Source organism: Amblyomma americanum, chromosome 9 (assembly GCF_052857255.1).
Source record: "Amblyomma americanum isolate KBUSLIRL-KWMA chromosome 9, ASM5285725v1, whole genome shotgun sequence".
NCBI classification, from domain to species: Eukaryota; Metazoa; Arthropoda; class Arachnida; order Ixodida; family Ixodidae; genus Amblyomma; species Amblyomma americanum.
Genome location: NC_135505.1, coordinates 79,858,683 through 79,874,433, shown reverse-complemented (window position 1 = coordinate 79,874,433; position 15,751 = coordinate 79,858,683). Strand labels below are relative to the sequence as shown.

Below are 15,751 nucleotides of genomic sequence, written 5' to 3'. Positions count from 1 at the left end.
ATATATGCAGAATTGGTCATTCTGTACTTAACATTCATAGATCTCTGAAGTCCCCATACCTTTCCTGGCGCAGTGGTGCAGCGGTAAGAGATGCGCCAGTGCCCTAGGATTAAGTGCTGCCACTGGTGACTTGAGCGTTCCAGGTTGCTCTCCCCGAGCAACCTCTTGAGGCCAGTCATTACTTAAACTACCACCTGCCATGACGGTCCACGAAGTCGACGACGACGAGGGCGGATTTTCTGCGAGACTATTATCATTAACATTTAACTACTCGGCTATAAACATCAGTCTCGATCTCCTGCGTGCGTTATGCATTTCCCGTTTCATTTCGCTGTTCCTCTTTGTTTATTTCTTCCTTCCTCAGCATTCATTTTATTTTTGTCCAGGAAATCTTTATTTCAAAAAATTTATGTGCCCCCCAATTCTTGGCCTATCTCCCTATGTAGGCATGTGCGATTGTATGAGGGTAACAACAACAAAAACAGCTCCGTAACGCTGTCGCGTTAAACCACATCTCCCAAGATCAAAAGAACCCTCTAAGCATAACATGGCCTACGTTACTAGCACAGCGCTTTAGCATGAGTCTTGCCTCAGCGAAGCGTAGAAAGCCGGCAATTTTATGACGCCAAGGCAAAGATAACTGAACATTCAACACACTAATTACACTCAGCATCGTCAGAGACACAGGCAAATCGTGGGCACATAAATTCTTGAGCAGTTCTAGTGATATCGTGAAAAATGGTGACGACCTAAATATTTGCGCTGGGCATACCCTGTTCTTGAGCCCGAAGCAGGCGGCCTCTTGCGGCACAGTCCGATAAGCCCAGTCGAACTTGGTCAGCTGTAACTCGGCCGCCAACAGGGGAACGTCCAGGAAGAAGTTGGGCACCCGTCCGGCTTCCAGCAGCAGGACCTTTACGTCTCGGTCTTCGGACAGGCGGCTCGCCACCACGGCGCCGGCAGAGCCACCTCCCACTGCTCGTGCGTTGAAGTGACCCAGAGGGAGAGAAGAGAAGACGTATTGCTGTTCATTGAAGCTTTTCGTGGGTCAATGTATCATTCCCGGCTTTCACTCCGTTCTTAATAACTATAATGACGCGCCGAAGCGCGGGGCTGTTTTCTTGATGCAAGACAAGGCGGGGCCATTAGATACGTAGACAAAGAACAATTTTAAGCAGTGGGCTGCAGCCCACTGCATTTAATATGCGACACGCTTGAGACAGCGAGAAAATTAGGGAATGGGTGTCAAATAGGAACTGCACTGCATTCGAGTCGCCTGGAGTTACTTTCAGGGTGGCACTTTCCTCTTCCTCTTGCCACTAGCCTTCGGAAGAATGTGGTACCCTTTGTCTTACGCTACTATTCGATATGACGGGCACTAACTCCGGCAGCGAACTCTAGAGGTACGACGGCTTTCCGACTTGTATGTTGTGTTGTTTAAAATTCATATCTACGCACGAGAACTTGTTTAGCAAAAGGTGTTTAACAAAATTTCATAACAGTTTTCATTGGGATGTTAAGAATAAAACTGCCCTTTACTCATCAAGTAAGCAATTAATTAAACTGATAGCATATAGTAACAACTCTGCGAACGCAAAGAGAACGCTGCGATACGTTTTCTGTCATTCTGAACGCCGTTTTCCCACCTCCTGTTTGTAGCGAGAACGCTCCAAACCAGGGCAGCCAACCAGATTATCTTTTTGATTAAATTGTCTGCGTACCTCTTCCTATTTCTCGCTCTCTCTCTGCAATGCTTTTGCAAAACGCTCTTTTATGCGCTCGCTGATGTTCGCACAAGACACGAAATTCCTACTGTCATTTAATCCTCAAGCTTTATGCACTTCTCACTGATATTTACTTTCCCAACTACGCTGTCCATACGTTTCCCACAGCAGTAGCAGCGCTGGGTACGAGGAGAGATAGAGCACTCTCTGTGTGTTTCCCGTGGTACGAAACATCAGAAGGTGACTGCCATATCCCTTTAAGATCAAGCAGAGTGGTTTTTCAGTGGTTCCATAGGACACACAAAGCACGTTCACACGCACTATTGAGCCTTGCACGAGGCCGCCTGGCAGTGACGTGGAAAGGAAGTGTTGCATGATAAAAGCTTACTGCACGTTTCTTTCTGTACATCCTAAAGTGGAGTGTAAGGAGTTCCCTCTGCTGCCGCTGAAAATTATTGTAAAAACAAGTTATTTATTGTCTCAAGCCGAGTATTTAAGTGCAGGCAGGTACTAGTACAGCATTCAAAATAATTTGTTTACTTTGTGTAAAAAAAGTACCGTATATTCGGCCCGGCGTACGTTAGCAAGATACGCGTAACCCTAAATTCATTTTCCTCGAATTTTTCGATGCAGTTGCGCAAGAGAAAAATTGTTCAGCAGAGGCGAATTGATTCGTTTTAAATAAGGTAATAATAATAATAATAATAATAATAATAATAATAATAATAATAATAATAATAATAATTGGTTTTTGGGGAAAGGAAATGGCGCAGTATCTGTCTCATATATTGGCTGACGCCTGAACCGCGCTGTAAGGGAAGAGATAAAGGAGGGAGTGAAAGAAGAAAGGAAGAAATAGGTGCCGTAGGGGAGCTTTTAAATATGGTAGAAAACTAAATTTTTGTGTACTGTCACTGTCCGGTGGGTATCGTAACAGGATTTAGACAACTTGCATTGGGTACGTTTTTCTTCAACTCATGTTGCAGCAATTCCAGGAAAAAAATGCTCGTCCCGCATGCGAACGCCAAATTCAATATATACATTGTTAAACATATCTCTGTAGATGCGCCTCGCCACGCTTAGTATGTGCGGGGTGCGCTTCAAGGCACTTCTTTGATTTACGAAAATTTAGGACGTGGCCGCTTTAATGTACAGCTTTTATTTCAGCCCACGGGCAAATAAAATGTCATTAGTGCAGCGTCCATAGCGATATGCCACCATGTGCGCATATTTGAATATCTCAGGTTCTCTTCCTCATCGGCACTTGCAGGCATATGAGATGTGGTCGAGTTCGTAGAGATGTGCATTCCGAGTGTCATTTTCAAAGCGTATGCGCCTTGCTGGAACCTGCCCACCATAGCTGGTGTCAAGACAAAATTTCCCACTTTCGTATTCACTTCAGTAGCATTTTAGAACACTTTTCCTCATTTTTAAAAGCCTTCTCATATTTTCGGCGGGAGTTCCCTCGTTTATGTAGCGCAGACACGACACGCCTCACCGCACAAACTCCGCAAATTCTCATTTCGCTCCGAAAATATTTTTATACAGTTTTGCTACCATGGCGTTCTGATATTTTGGTTTCGGTCTGTTTGCAGGTATAGAGCCAAGTTTTCCTTTTTTGCCTTCTCTGTATTTTTCACTACGTTTCAAGCTTTACCTCTTTCTGGTTTTCTTCATCTTTTTTTTTACCGTTCAGAAAAGCCACTCAAGAAGTTTCAACATATGGAATACTGAAGCAGACCTAGCAACTTTTTTGCTGGATCACATTGAAACAAACGCCAAAGCACCACGAATGTTTTTTTTTTTGCAAGCTCTTAATTATCGTGGTTCAGTCAGAATTGCTGTTTGCCGCAGAGTGCTCCTACACCTCACTAGCGTCGCCTGTGAGCTGATCTCGAAGCGGTTCTGCACAAGAGGACACGAAACATCTTCTAGACAGGCTTAGCACTTTTCAGCACGCTACGCAGTCTGCTTCTCTGAGGCAGCGTACAACAGTCAGCTCGGGCGGAAAAGGTGCAATCAAGACTTAAACGCGATAGCGTTAGAGGCCCTGTTCTCCAGAAAATCTAGTGTCGGCGTTGGCGGCGTTGTGAGGAAAAAATCACGAACATGACTTTGGCAGATGGTCCTCAGAGAGCAAGCTAGGAGGCAGGTGGGCCACCTACGTCACATGGCCTTGCGGCTTCACAATAACCTGCCCACCGGATAGTGAGCAAACTGCTTACTGTGCGGTAAATCAATGATTGGTCGCTCGAGAAGAGCAACCTTGGCCGCACAAGGCCCACCACTGGGAGCACCTGCCATTACAGGGCAGTGGTGCATCGTTTAACCACTTCACCACTGTGCCAGAATGGGTATGAGGACTCCCAGGAACCTATGAAAGTAGACAATAAGCTTCTGCACATATGGCAATTAACTCATTGCGCTATTACGTCATACCGTAAAGGCGGAGCTTAACTATCCTCTCCAATTTATGATGTCTGGATTGATTTATCAGCAGTTTCTGGCTTCTGTCATAAAAGCTAAAATCGTCTGTCATTCACCAGGAGAAGACTCCTTAGTTGGGAATGGAATAACCTGAAGCCACCGCTAGAGGCCTCTGCACTTCAGTGAACTCTCTAAATATGAAGAAGATGGTGGTGACAGTTCAACTGTTACACAGGATGAAGTGTGTTGGGTTTAACTGGTTTGTTAGTTTGTAAACAGGTCGCGGTGCCAAATGGTAAATTAGTGCACCACTTTCTTGCTATATGGGCAAAAAACAAACTAATAGCGAAGTGTATGCAACAGTGACCAGCTAATGGTGCCACCAATGCCCAGCTGACACGAGTGGCACCTCCGCGTCGGAGCAAGGGGGTTGGTTGTCTTAAGTGCTTCCGTAAGACCATTGTCAGAAACTGAAGGTTTACTCGCTTCGTTTTGTCAAACAGCCTGCTTTACCAGACACCTGAGGAGGTGATAAGAAAAAGTACAAAGCGGGCCATAAAAACAGGCAAGAGAGGAGTGGTACCGGCTCGCTAGACTTCGGGTGCTGACAAGCAGCGCGTATCACAGCTGCTCACGCCACGGAACACTGCTCCCGCGTAGCGAAAGGGTTCAAGCAAATGAGGCGCCCAGTCTCCCAGCCGAAGGGAAAGAAACAAAGACGTCATCAAGGGCAGTGGCACCGATGATGAGGAGAGCGTGCGGCGGTGGCTGCAAAACGGTCTTGCGTGTTCTTAGGCATAATGGTCACTGGTTTCAAGAATTTTTTTTCCGCATCTTCGACCTCTATTTTATCCTTGTATTTTGTAACGGTTCAAAGCAGGCTAGTTTTTGCTTTGACGCTGCTTTGAACCTTATTGAGGACACCAAGTTACACCTCAACACATTCGTTGTTTCTAAAGAACCTCGCCATTCCGTTAAAAAAATTCCCTAAAAAAGCAATAAAGTCGCAATGAGCCTTTGGTGTCCGCTAGATGGTAGTTCGAAGTGACAGTTTTTAACTATCTAACAAGCTTTAAACCCTGTTATTGCGATACTTCTCATCAGGTGACTGTACTTAATGTCTGCGTGGCTCCTGATGTCAAATCTTGCGTTTGTGGTCTTGTATACACCGAACGTGTTTGTATACCGCAGTGCTTAAATGTACCATGAAAGCGTTAAAACGCTTTAGTTTATTATTGACTTCCACCCTGTGTCTTTATGCTCTCCGCGCTGATAATTGGCGTTTAAAAAGATTTTCCATCATGAATCCAAGTTGCTTCCACAGTGACAACATGCGCGAAAGGGCAGCAACCATTCTTCGCTGCTGGCTTTGTGAATAACTCTGCTCATGCTGAAGAATTCAGGCTGACCAATAAGAAATGTTATTAATTAAAGCTTTTTCCCAATGCATGCCAGCACTTTGGATGCAAAAAGCGAGCCACATTTCACGTGCTCACAGAGCTAACGCGCTGGGGCTGGCAGACTGGCCACAGAAGGTGTTTGGTAGAAATCACTGCTTCTGGTTGGAAGAGCCTTGCTTTGTGCCTTCATCGGAGCAGTTCTTCTTAACTTGCTACTTTGTACACTGTTAGCACAAGAACATGGTTCGAACTGAGCGTAATTCCTCATGACGCTGCAAGGCGAACGATGGATGTTTCCGGCAATGTTGTCATGCCTTCTATACGAGTTAAAATGTTGTCTGCTGCGCACTGACACTCAGCCTTGGAAATATATATCTGTGCTAAGCGTTGATAAAGAGTTTCAGAATAGCAGAGACCCACTGGTCCGTACTTATGCCGGACCGGTCTTGCCTGCTGCGTGTGTGCAGTGGCAGACGCGTCTCCCCGCCTGGTCACAGCGCATGCGCGTGGCACCCGACCGTTCGAGAATACGTACACGCTAGTACAGGCCTATCCAAAAGGCACGCCCTGCGGATTGCCATGCTACTCGCTAGACTTGTGTGCATCTGGCGCAAGCATATTTGAGATGGTAGAACGAGCCTTCTGTACATGTTCTCTGCAGTTCAAAGAACGGGCACTCGCATACTCCGTGCACACGATGAAAAGGCCTCGATATGCTGAAACTCTTGCATAGTTGTCCAGCTTACGCGGCGCTTTGTGACCCCGATTTCAGATGAACAGCTGCCGAAAAACAATGTGGACTATTAATGCACGCAACTTCAGATGCACATTAAATAACTTACTGGTTCGAAAGTATGTCTTGCTATAGCTGCACCGAGTCCTTTTGCGTGTGGTGCAGTGCAATGTTACACGGCCTGGCAAGCCTGTCGCGATCGTAGTCACCTACAACGGACTACAAAGGGTTCGCCACTGGTCGCGAAAAGCGGAAACATTTAAGCAGTTCCAGTCCAAAAGTTGCTACCGGTGTCACTTAATCCACGGCTCAGCATTTAAAAAGCAGCGTCGGCACACTCTAACCATTTTTGAAATAGAGATGAAGACCACAGGAGGGGCTCCAATTTCTTTATTATTCCGAAGAACCGCTATGACCTCCAATCGAAGTTGCTATAGGGTGCGCGTTGATGCATCTACTGCGGAGGTTGGTGTGCTTTAATTATTGTAACTGGGCTTTCTCAATGGTCAATGAATTTTTGCGTGCAAAAGCAAATGCTCTGACGTATGAGGCGCGTTGCAGCGCATGAAATTCTTCAGGTTCATTAGACCTCCTGGCGTTTTTTTTTTAGCATACTTCAAAAGTTCACTTCACTGATGTATTTGCGTTTCGGCTCAATCGAAACGCAAGCGTGGTGGCCGGGATCAAATTCGGGAACTCGTGCTCATGAACTGAATGGCATGGCCACTTAGCCGCTTAACAACCGCGGCCCATCTACTAAATGCAAGGAGTGCTAAAATATGTTCACTGCTGGTTCTAAACGACGGGGGGTTAATGGAAGCGGAAAGAAAATCCTGCGTCAGTACAGCGAGGCGGGGGGGGGGGGGGGGGGGGGAGGACGCAGCGAAGGAGCTCGAGCTGCAAAGAAAATCTGTGTGCGGAACGCAGTTGGGGTGAAAAATATATCGACTCATCTTCAGTGCAAGGCAGGGAGGTTGGTCAATTAATTCAAGCCCAATTGAGCGTAATTTGCAGAGGAGAAAGAGAAGGCATGACAGGACAGAAAGTAACATCAACTGAATAAGCATATTGAGTACAAACAAAAAGGACACAAATTGTATAAAAGTTCTCTGAGAAATCCTTACTTCATGTACAGTGATGACCAGCCTTGTCTAGAGCGCGCCGACGGTGCTCTGCGGTAGCGGCGCTGGCATCGAGGCACCCTACTCTGCGGAGTAAGTCAGCGATATATAACGTTAGGCTCTGGATTTGAGTTATACGCCCCGTGCGCATGCGTAGCCAAAATAAAGCAGTACCTGCTCATGGGCTCTCGGCCTCATTTCCTCTCAGTGCCTGCGCTTCACGCCGCCAGGGTCGCCATGAATATTATGTAAAAGCGGCCGGAAAACCAACGCGTTTCGCGGGAATCGCTAGGCGGCTAGGCAAGCAAGTGCAAGTGATATCTGGTGATCACGCGTTTCAAAAGCAAGTGCAAATGATAACGGGTTATAGCGCGTTTCAAACACGCACTAGGCTAAGAGTGCAAGAACGGGGCCTAGTTGGTTGTTTGGCGTATGTTTTCTTGTTGTCCGTGTAAGGTTAGCGCGTTGCCATCAGGAACCATGCGTTTCAGGTGTTGTTGAATGGCGTGTCTTCGCGCTGTGTTATCAGCTCCAAGAGACACTGCATTTGGCATTCGTACAGATCTAGGAACTTGGATGTAGAAACGTGCAATCATCCGCTATCACTCGCGCCTGCTTGGCTGGCCGTCTCGTTACACTCGTGAAACACGGCGGCATGATGACGCCCTGGTCACCGTCGCAGCGTCACAAATGCAGGCAGCGCGTCTCTGGCGGCACAAAACGAACTCGCAAGGTGGGGGCTGGACAAGGAAGCGATGAGCAGGCATCCCTCTGTTTTTGCCGCACATGCGCACAGGACGCATAACCCAAACTCAGAGCCTAACGCTAGATGGCGCTCACTTGCTCCGCAGAGCCATGAAATACAAGGCCATGAAATACCCCGAGTGTCCGAATACAAATATCTCGGGGTATGGGTAAACAAAGGACATATGTACACGGAAAATCAGAAACAGTCTCTCGTAGCAAAAGGGCGAAGAGATGCCGGGATAATGAAACATAGGGCATTGTGGAGGTACAACAGGTATGAAGTAATGAGATGTATTTGGAAAGGAATAATGGTGCCGGGCCTTACTTTCGGGAATGCGGTTCTATGTTTAAGGACTGAAGTTCAGTCGCGATTAGAATTAAATCAGAGAACTGTTGGAAGATTAGCACTAGGTGCCCACGGGAAAACCACAAACGAGGCAGTACAGGGGGATATGGGCTGGGCAACGTTCGAAGCACGGGAAGCTCAGAGTAAAGTACTATACGAAGAACGCCTGAGGAAATTGGACGATAGCAGGTGGGCAGCTAAGGTATTTAAATACATGTACAGAAAAAGCGTTGACACACAGTGGCGGACACGTACTAGAAAGCTGGCCAGTAAGTTTGCCAGAGACGAGGAACGAGAAAGAAAGAGCATTAAACGACAGGTTGAAAACGACGAAGGTAAAAATTGGATAGATTCAATATAAGCATAGTGTAGAACTATATCGACGCTGTAAAAGGAAGGTCAGGAAGGAAACGTTTTATGATAACTCAAGAGGCAGTGCCCTCCTCTTTGAAGCTAGGTCAGGGTGTCTTAGAACTCGCAGCAACAGAAAAAAAATTAACGAAGAAGGTGACACATGTTTTGTGTGTGGTAAATCTGTAGAAACAATAGAACACCTCATTCTAAAATGTGATGGTATCCATCCCGATGTCGATGCAGGCACAGTCACTCTTCCTGAGTCCTTAGGGTTTAGAGATAACAATAGTCATGTAAATAAATCTGCGGTGGAAATTAGCAAAAAGCGATTGGAGGATTGGTGGCTCAAAAGCAGAGAGGTGACAAAAGTTTTAATGTTTAGGAGGACGTATTTAAAAAAATAGAGAATTTATTAACAACTTACAGCAGAGTTAAACACAAATAAAGGGAAAAAAATTGAGCATGGTGGCAAGTACCACTGCCCCGTTTCAAAGGGGACGCTCCAACATTCCATCCATCCATCCGAGCAGCGTCGGCGCGCACTAGACAGGGCTGCTCACCGCTGTACATCAACAGCAGTTCATCAGACGCCTTAGTCCGCTCTAGCAGGAGAAGGAACGTGAAAACCAATGGCCTTCTGGATTTATGCGCCTACCAAGGGTAATACTCTGTCAATTTTGTTTATGTCGCTTCTTTATAAGCGTCAGCTGTGTACCTCGGACATAGTAACACGTTCGTTTGAATCTAAAGTTGAAGTTTTGTACTGTGGCGTAAAACATACCAACAGTGTTTCTTGTGAAACCGGTTAAAAACAAAATGAACTAACAAATACACTTCATCAAAGGAGCACGGACACCAAACGTTTGCCTAAGTGTTTCTTTCTTCAAATGATGCATACTATGCTAATTACGTGGGTCACTACGCGACATTCGCCTACTCCTGGTAAGCAATCGATAGTTGAATTTCGTCCCTTATGCTGTTTCGGCTTCACTTTCAACAGCCAAACGTTTACTATATGAGGTCATTGTTAATCACGTGTAGCATTCAAAAAAATCTACGGAGGTTAATTCAGGCATTGGCGAAGTTAATGAGACGAATTGTGCTCACTAATATGTCGTTCACCTTCACAAAGACAGAACAAAAACCAAAAATTTGTGACTGTACTCCATTAAGTAATCATCGCTGTGTCCTGGCACTCACCGACTATGTAGTCGTACTCCTCGTCGAAGGTTAGACGCACCAGTGGTGTCTTGTGCTGAGCAGCCTTGAAGATCAACGTCGTGTACAGGGGTACCAGGGCCATCGGCAAAAGCGGTAGAAACGCTGACGATGGCATGGCGACAACTACATCGGAACGGGGAATCCAACTTGCCTGTCAAGTTCTGTCAGTGGAAGCTTCCATTGTGACACAACCTACCAATACACGTTGCACCTAACTACACAACGGCACTGTTCACAGAAGTCACAGTCTTATCAGTCCGAGCTCCGGTGAATGATAGTTGAAGCGACTTTGAGTGTTCTGCCAAGCAGGACATCATGCGGATAGTCTTTTCTTCTGGGAGCTGAAACAAGTTGATGAAGTCAGCGCCTTCATCTTCTGAACACGCACGCAGCTGCACCCCTACAAAGTTTTCTCCAAACGTGGCTACGCTTCACTTCAGTTCGTCATAAAAATCTCGACAAGAAAACTTTGAAGCGTGATTCATTACCGGCAGCTCCGACGCAAACACCGTCCTCTTCTGCAGTCTTCAAATCAGTTTCACACGTTGGCATTGTCGGCATCTTTTAGCACCTAGCACCTTCGTGCTGTCACTTCGATGGATCGCAGTATTTGGCTCAAGAAAGTCTCTTCCATGCTGGCAATTCCTAGGGGAGTCCCGGATCATGCACTGTCCAGCTCCATGTGACGATCTAAGGAATAAAGGGCGGTATCGGTACCACATAATTAAAACAGGAACGATACTCGGAGTATCATAGCAGTACATCGTATCCCGGGAAGCACAATCAACAAGCTGTGAAATTCGTTCCAACGTCAATTCATCTTACTCAGCCTACGTCGTCTTGAAAAGTTAAGTGAAAATGCGAATAAGTTGTTTTTCTTTCAGGGTTGAATGAAGCGATACCATGCGAGCATATGGCAATCACCTCTTGCGTAGCTCGACATTGAAATGGGGAACTTTTCGCCAAAGCAAAGCTTAAAGGAAGCCTTTATGGGATACGCTGTTGCCCTACAAGGAGACGTGCGAATGGCTGCAGAGTTCATTTTGCCATAATTCTAATATAAAATTTGACCTCATCGCGCATTAATTATAACCCTTAAAATGTAACTCGCGACAAGACTCAACAGCGTAACAAACCCGTTAAAAGATGCCCGTATGATCAATAATAGGTTAGTTAACCTTAACCACCTTAATTATTTGCATAGAAACGCCGAAAGTAATGCAGAATGTTGCACCAGTAGGCTTCCGTTATTTCTTTCTCTCAGGAACCTAAATTCATAAATACGTGTTGTCATGCTTCCACGACGTCAAGTATTACACTTAGGCGGGCACATTAATAATGTCATCTTCAGGCATCGGGCACTGGACTCCGCGCTGTTATGCTGCGAAATTCAGCTAACCATCGCATGGCATAGCGCGTTCAACCCCGTTTGCTTCTGAGCGTTCTCGATCACTAAATTTAATTCAGAGTTCTCTTCTCATAGTCATCACTCATGGAAGCTTATAGTTCATTCTCAAATGCAAGTAAAGACAAGGCGGAAGGAACGCCTTCACTGCGAACTCTAAGGATGTCCGAGTGCGTCCGCCACTATTCCAGCTATCCTAAACGTCAAGTGGCACCTGCAGATTGGGAGACAAGTTAGAAATGAATCAGTACACGTTCTTTGAAAATGCCCTTTAAAGCACCAAGTTGACCGTGGCATGCGTCGTGTTAGTGCGCCAAACTATTGTCTTGAACGGTGGACTGCTCCCAAAATCTACACTATTTGCTTACATATTCAAGGAAGTATGAGGTCACGCTGTATTGAAACGGCACGTTGCCAATGGACACATTCGCTATGAGTACACTTACCGTGGCGCTGTATCGATTCCTGGCCGGAACTATCACCTAAGCCGCGACGTCGCCGTCGTCTTCCAACGATCAAGCCTCCGAAGACGCGAGGCGGATCAGCGCTTCTGACGTCGCTTCCAAGCGGATCCCGTCCGTCGAAAACACCATCGCGTGCCAGTCAGGTCAACACGTGCTCGGCGCCTGCGCATTGGGCAGAAATAAATGAACGCAAGACCGCCGTTGCTACTTTCGATCCTCGAGATCCGGATAAGACGTCGCGTCGACGCACTCGTCAACGGGGCCGCAGGCACTCATTCCCAGCGTGCCGAACGTCGACAGAGATGCGCCACTTTGTCGACAACACAGCGCCTCTCCTCGTACTACACGCATGGGCGAGAATAGCGCCGAGTGAGTGCCTGTGACGTCACGGTGACGTCACACTTCGCCTGGGTGGTGTGTCGTACAGGCAGGCTGAAGAGAGCCGCGTAACTGAAATGTTGGTCACGGCGTCGTTCTGACTGGCTGCCTGAGTGCGACCGACTCGCGGGCTTCTCCGGGGGCACAATGCGAACCGCCCGCCAGCGCGTGCGCTTAGCGTCCTGCGCAGCGGTTCGAGACGGGTGGAGGTCGACCACGAAGAAGGCTGAAGGCGACACGAGAAAGGGGCGGGCTGTCGCTTCTCCGTTTTCGTGGGGCAAACAGCTGAATGCCAGGTTTCACTTGCGGGAGCTGCTCCGTTGCGGTTGAGTGTATTTGATACAGTGAATGCGGCGACTGCCAGTCTTGAATAAAATGCTTGACGCGATGCGTGGGATGCTTGGAAAGCCTCCAAGCTTTTGTAGCTGTTATATCACGCTTTGGTTGTGCTGCCTTGCTATAGAAGCGGGAGAGAAAGACTTTTGGAATCTTAGCCCTACCGACGCCTATGTCGCAACTGCTAGATTGAAAAGCACTGTACAACTCTCGTGTTGGCGTAGCTCATCGAGAGAAACTTATTTGGCAATTCGGCAAAAGCTACGAGCGCAATGCGATGGTCTCCCCAAGCGTGCATTTTTTAGTCGCTCTCAGGTCAACCGCCGTCCTGGACGCTGACGGCTCGAGCTCGTATAGCTCCTTCTACTGTTCAACAGAAAGTTATCCTGGAGGCGGACACCACGCCGCTCCAATGGGCAGTGAACGTATTCAAAATTGACTGTGACAGATTTTGGGAAGTTTAATTTTGGGCGTTTACTAGGGCTAGATCCACTGAATCCGTTTTCTTTTATATCTTCCTGCACGTAAATGTAGCCTCTGTACAAATGCGCGAGTGGTGTCTCCGTTGCCCTTGTCTCAGTAGTCTACATGCTGGACGACAGCCAAACTGACTGCCTAGTTAACATGTCCTGAATGACAACGCTCAGTTTGCACCGAGTGATGATATTTGTTATGAGTTTGCATAAAAGTTGAAACTCTCTTGTAATTATTAATGTATATGAAAATTACTTTAAAATAATTAAATGCGCATGTTGCCCATACTTATGAAGTAATCATAGGATCAATGATCGTAATGTCTTAGTTTCGTATTGCCGCTACCACCATATATCCGTGAGAGCTGTCATCGTAGCAAGCGGCATTTACAAATAGCGAGCGTTAAGAGTAAATCGAGCGCATGCTACATTAATTTCGTGTTAACCTTGCATCATGTGAAGGCGAGTATTCAATGATGCAAAATAAATGTGCGAGCACCAACTTTAGTGAGCACTGACTTTGTTTATAAGAAGGGGCGACAGGGCGGCAACCTTAATGTGGTTGTATGAACAAGGTAATAAAAAGTAGTGATTAAAATTGTTTACCAGTGCCAGGAAAATGGACGCACGGCAACTCTAATTAACAACCACCTAGTCACCATAGCGCATGACGAAATTGAGGACACGGGGATAGAGCACGTTATAACTGAGGTTATTCCCAAAAAGAAGCATAAAGCCAAAAGCACTTTCATAGTAAACATATATAGCCGACCCAGACAGAAGAGGTGCAATTTCAATAAGCTTTTCATGGAGGTAGGAAGACTAGCTAAATCCAACACTGCTTATCGCTGGAGACTTCAACGCGAGAGACCCCAGCTGGGGCTACCAGAAAGGAGAGAAAAAAGGACAACTAATCTGTATAGCAGCGGAAAATGCAAACTGCACCCTACTAACAGATGAGAACCAACCAACGCGACTAGGGAACAGCGTTAGCCCAGACACGTGCCCAGACCTGACTTTTGTCAGAGGAGCGCGGCAGGTCGAGTGGGAGAACTTGCTGGAGAACCTGGGAAGTGACCACTATGTAATCAAGGTCACCCTTGGAGCAGATAATACTAAAAGAAGGATTGGAACCGCCCACATAACAGACTGGGACGCTTTCCGGGGCGATTGTGGGCAGATTCAAGGCGCAATCACCTCAATAGAGGAATGGAGCAAGCAGCTGAAGAGTTGCAGGAACAAAACATGCAAGAGATACACAGAACGGAAGTCACACCGGAAGTGGATCCGAGGCTGCTTAGGCTATGGGAAGCAAGGCGAGGGCTCACAAAGAGATGGAAAAGACAGAAGCTTAACAGGAAGCTACGACTCAAGATCGCAGAGGTCACCAAGAAGGCAGAGGAGTATGCGGCACACCTGGCCAGAAAGGGGTGGGAGCAGTTTAGCAGCTCTCTGAACGGCACCCTTAGCACGGCCAGAACGTGGAGGATACTCAAAGCCCTCATGCATCCAACAAAGGACAAAGCAGAAAATGGGAAAGCAATCCAGAGGCTGGTCCACAACAGCAAAGAGTCAGATGAAGAGATCTTGGAGGCGGTCAAGAAGAAGTGCTATGGCACAGACAAGCCGCAAGGATACCAAGGAGAATATCAAGGGGAGGAGAATCCGCACCTCGACAGGCCGATAACCAATGAAGAGGTTTATGCGGCCACCAGGGCGGTTACCAGAAACACATCACCAGGAGCCGATAAAATCAGAAACTCGCCAATTCGCAACCTCAGCGATGAAGCGGTGATGCAACTCACAGACTACCTCAATACACTGTGGACAGAAGGCACACTGCCACGGGATTGGAAGCATGCATAAGTTGTGATGATTCCCAAGCCAGGCAAGAAGTTGGAGATAAACAATTTGCGCCCTATCTCGCTCACGTCGTGCCTAGGAAAGCTTTTTGAGAGAGTCATCACAAGGAGAATACAACAATACTTGGAAGATGAAGATCTGTACCCGCACAGTATATTCGGCTTCTGAATAAATCTATCGACGCAGGACATCCTGTTACAGATCAAGGAGGAAGTCGCAGAAGCCGCCCCAAAAACAGGGGAGAACATCATCATGGCACTGGACATCAAGGGCGCGTTCGATAACGTCAGCCATGACGCCATCATGGAAGGGCTAACCACCACCAACTGCGGAAGAAGAGTACACGACTACGTAAGGGCCTTCCTGTCAAACCGCAGAGCTACGGTTGGACTGGGGGACCTACGCAGCAAGGTCTTCGAAACACCAAACAAAGGCACCCCGCAAGGCTCAGTGATCTCGCCGGTCCTCTTCAACGTAGCCATGACTGGGCCAGGCAGACAACTGAGCCAGATAGAGGGGATACAGCACGCTATGTACGCCGATGATATAACGATCTGGATCAGCCAGGGCTCCCCAGGGCAAAAACAAGATCTCCTGCAGCAGGCAGCCACATGCGTGCAGAACTACGTCAGAGAGAGAGGCCTGGCATGCTCCAACGATAAGTCGGTAATTCTGCGAGTGGGCAAGAGACCATCCAAAGAAATATACAACATAAAAATTGAAGGGGAGGTTCTCCCGGAACGCAACATGATCAGAGTG

At 47.1% G+C, this 15,751-nt stretch overlaps 1 protein-coding gene across 1 annotated transcript in view; it reads right to left on the bottom strand.

Annotated features, from left to right (window-relative positions):
• The window catches only part of LOC144104913 (glucose dehydrogenase [FAD, quinone]-like), a 33,086-nt gene extending 21,022 nt beyond the window's left edge, over positions 1-12,064 (bottom strand). The window contains exons 1-3 of the mRNA XM_077638144.1: positions 11,925-12,064; positions 10,053-10,763; positions 773-975 (exon numbers count right to left, since the gene is read on the bottom strand). Coding sequence (XP_077494270.1) covers positions 773-975; positions 10,053-10,188 — 339 coding nt within the window. The 5' untranslated portion in view covers positions 10,189-10,763; positions 11,925-12,064. The remainder of the gene's footprint in view (positions 1-772; positions 976-10,052; positions 10,764-11,924) is intronic.
• Between the last annotated feature and the right edge of the window lie 3,687 nt (positions 12,065-15,751).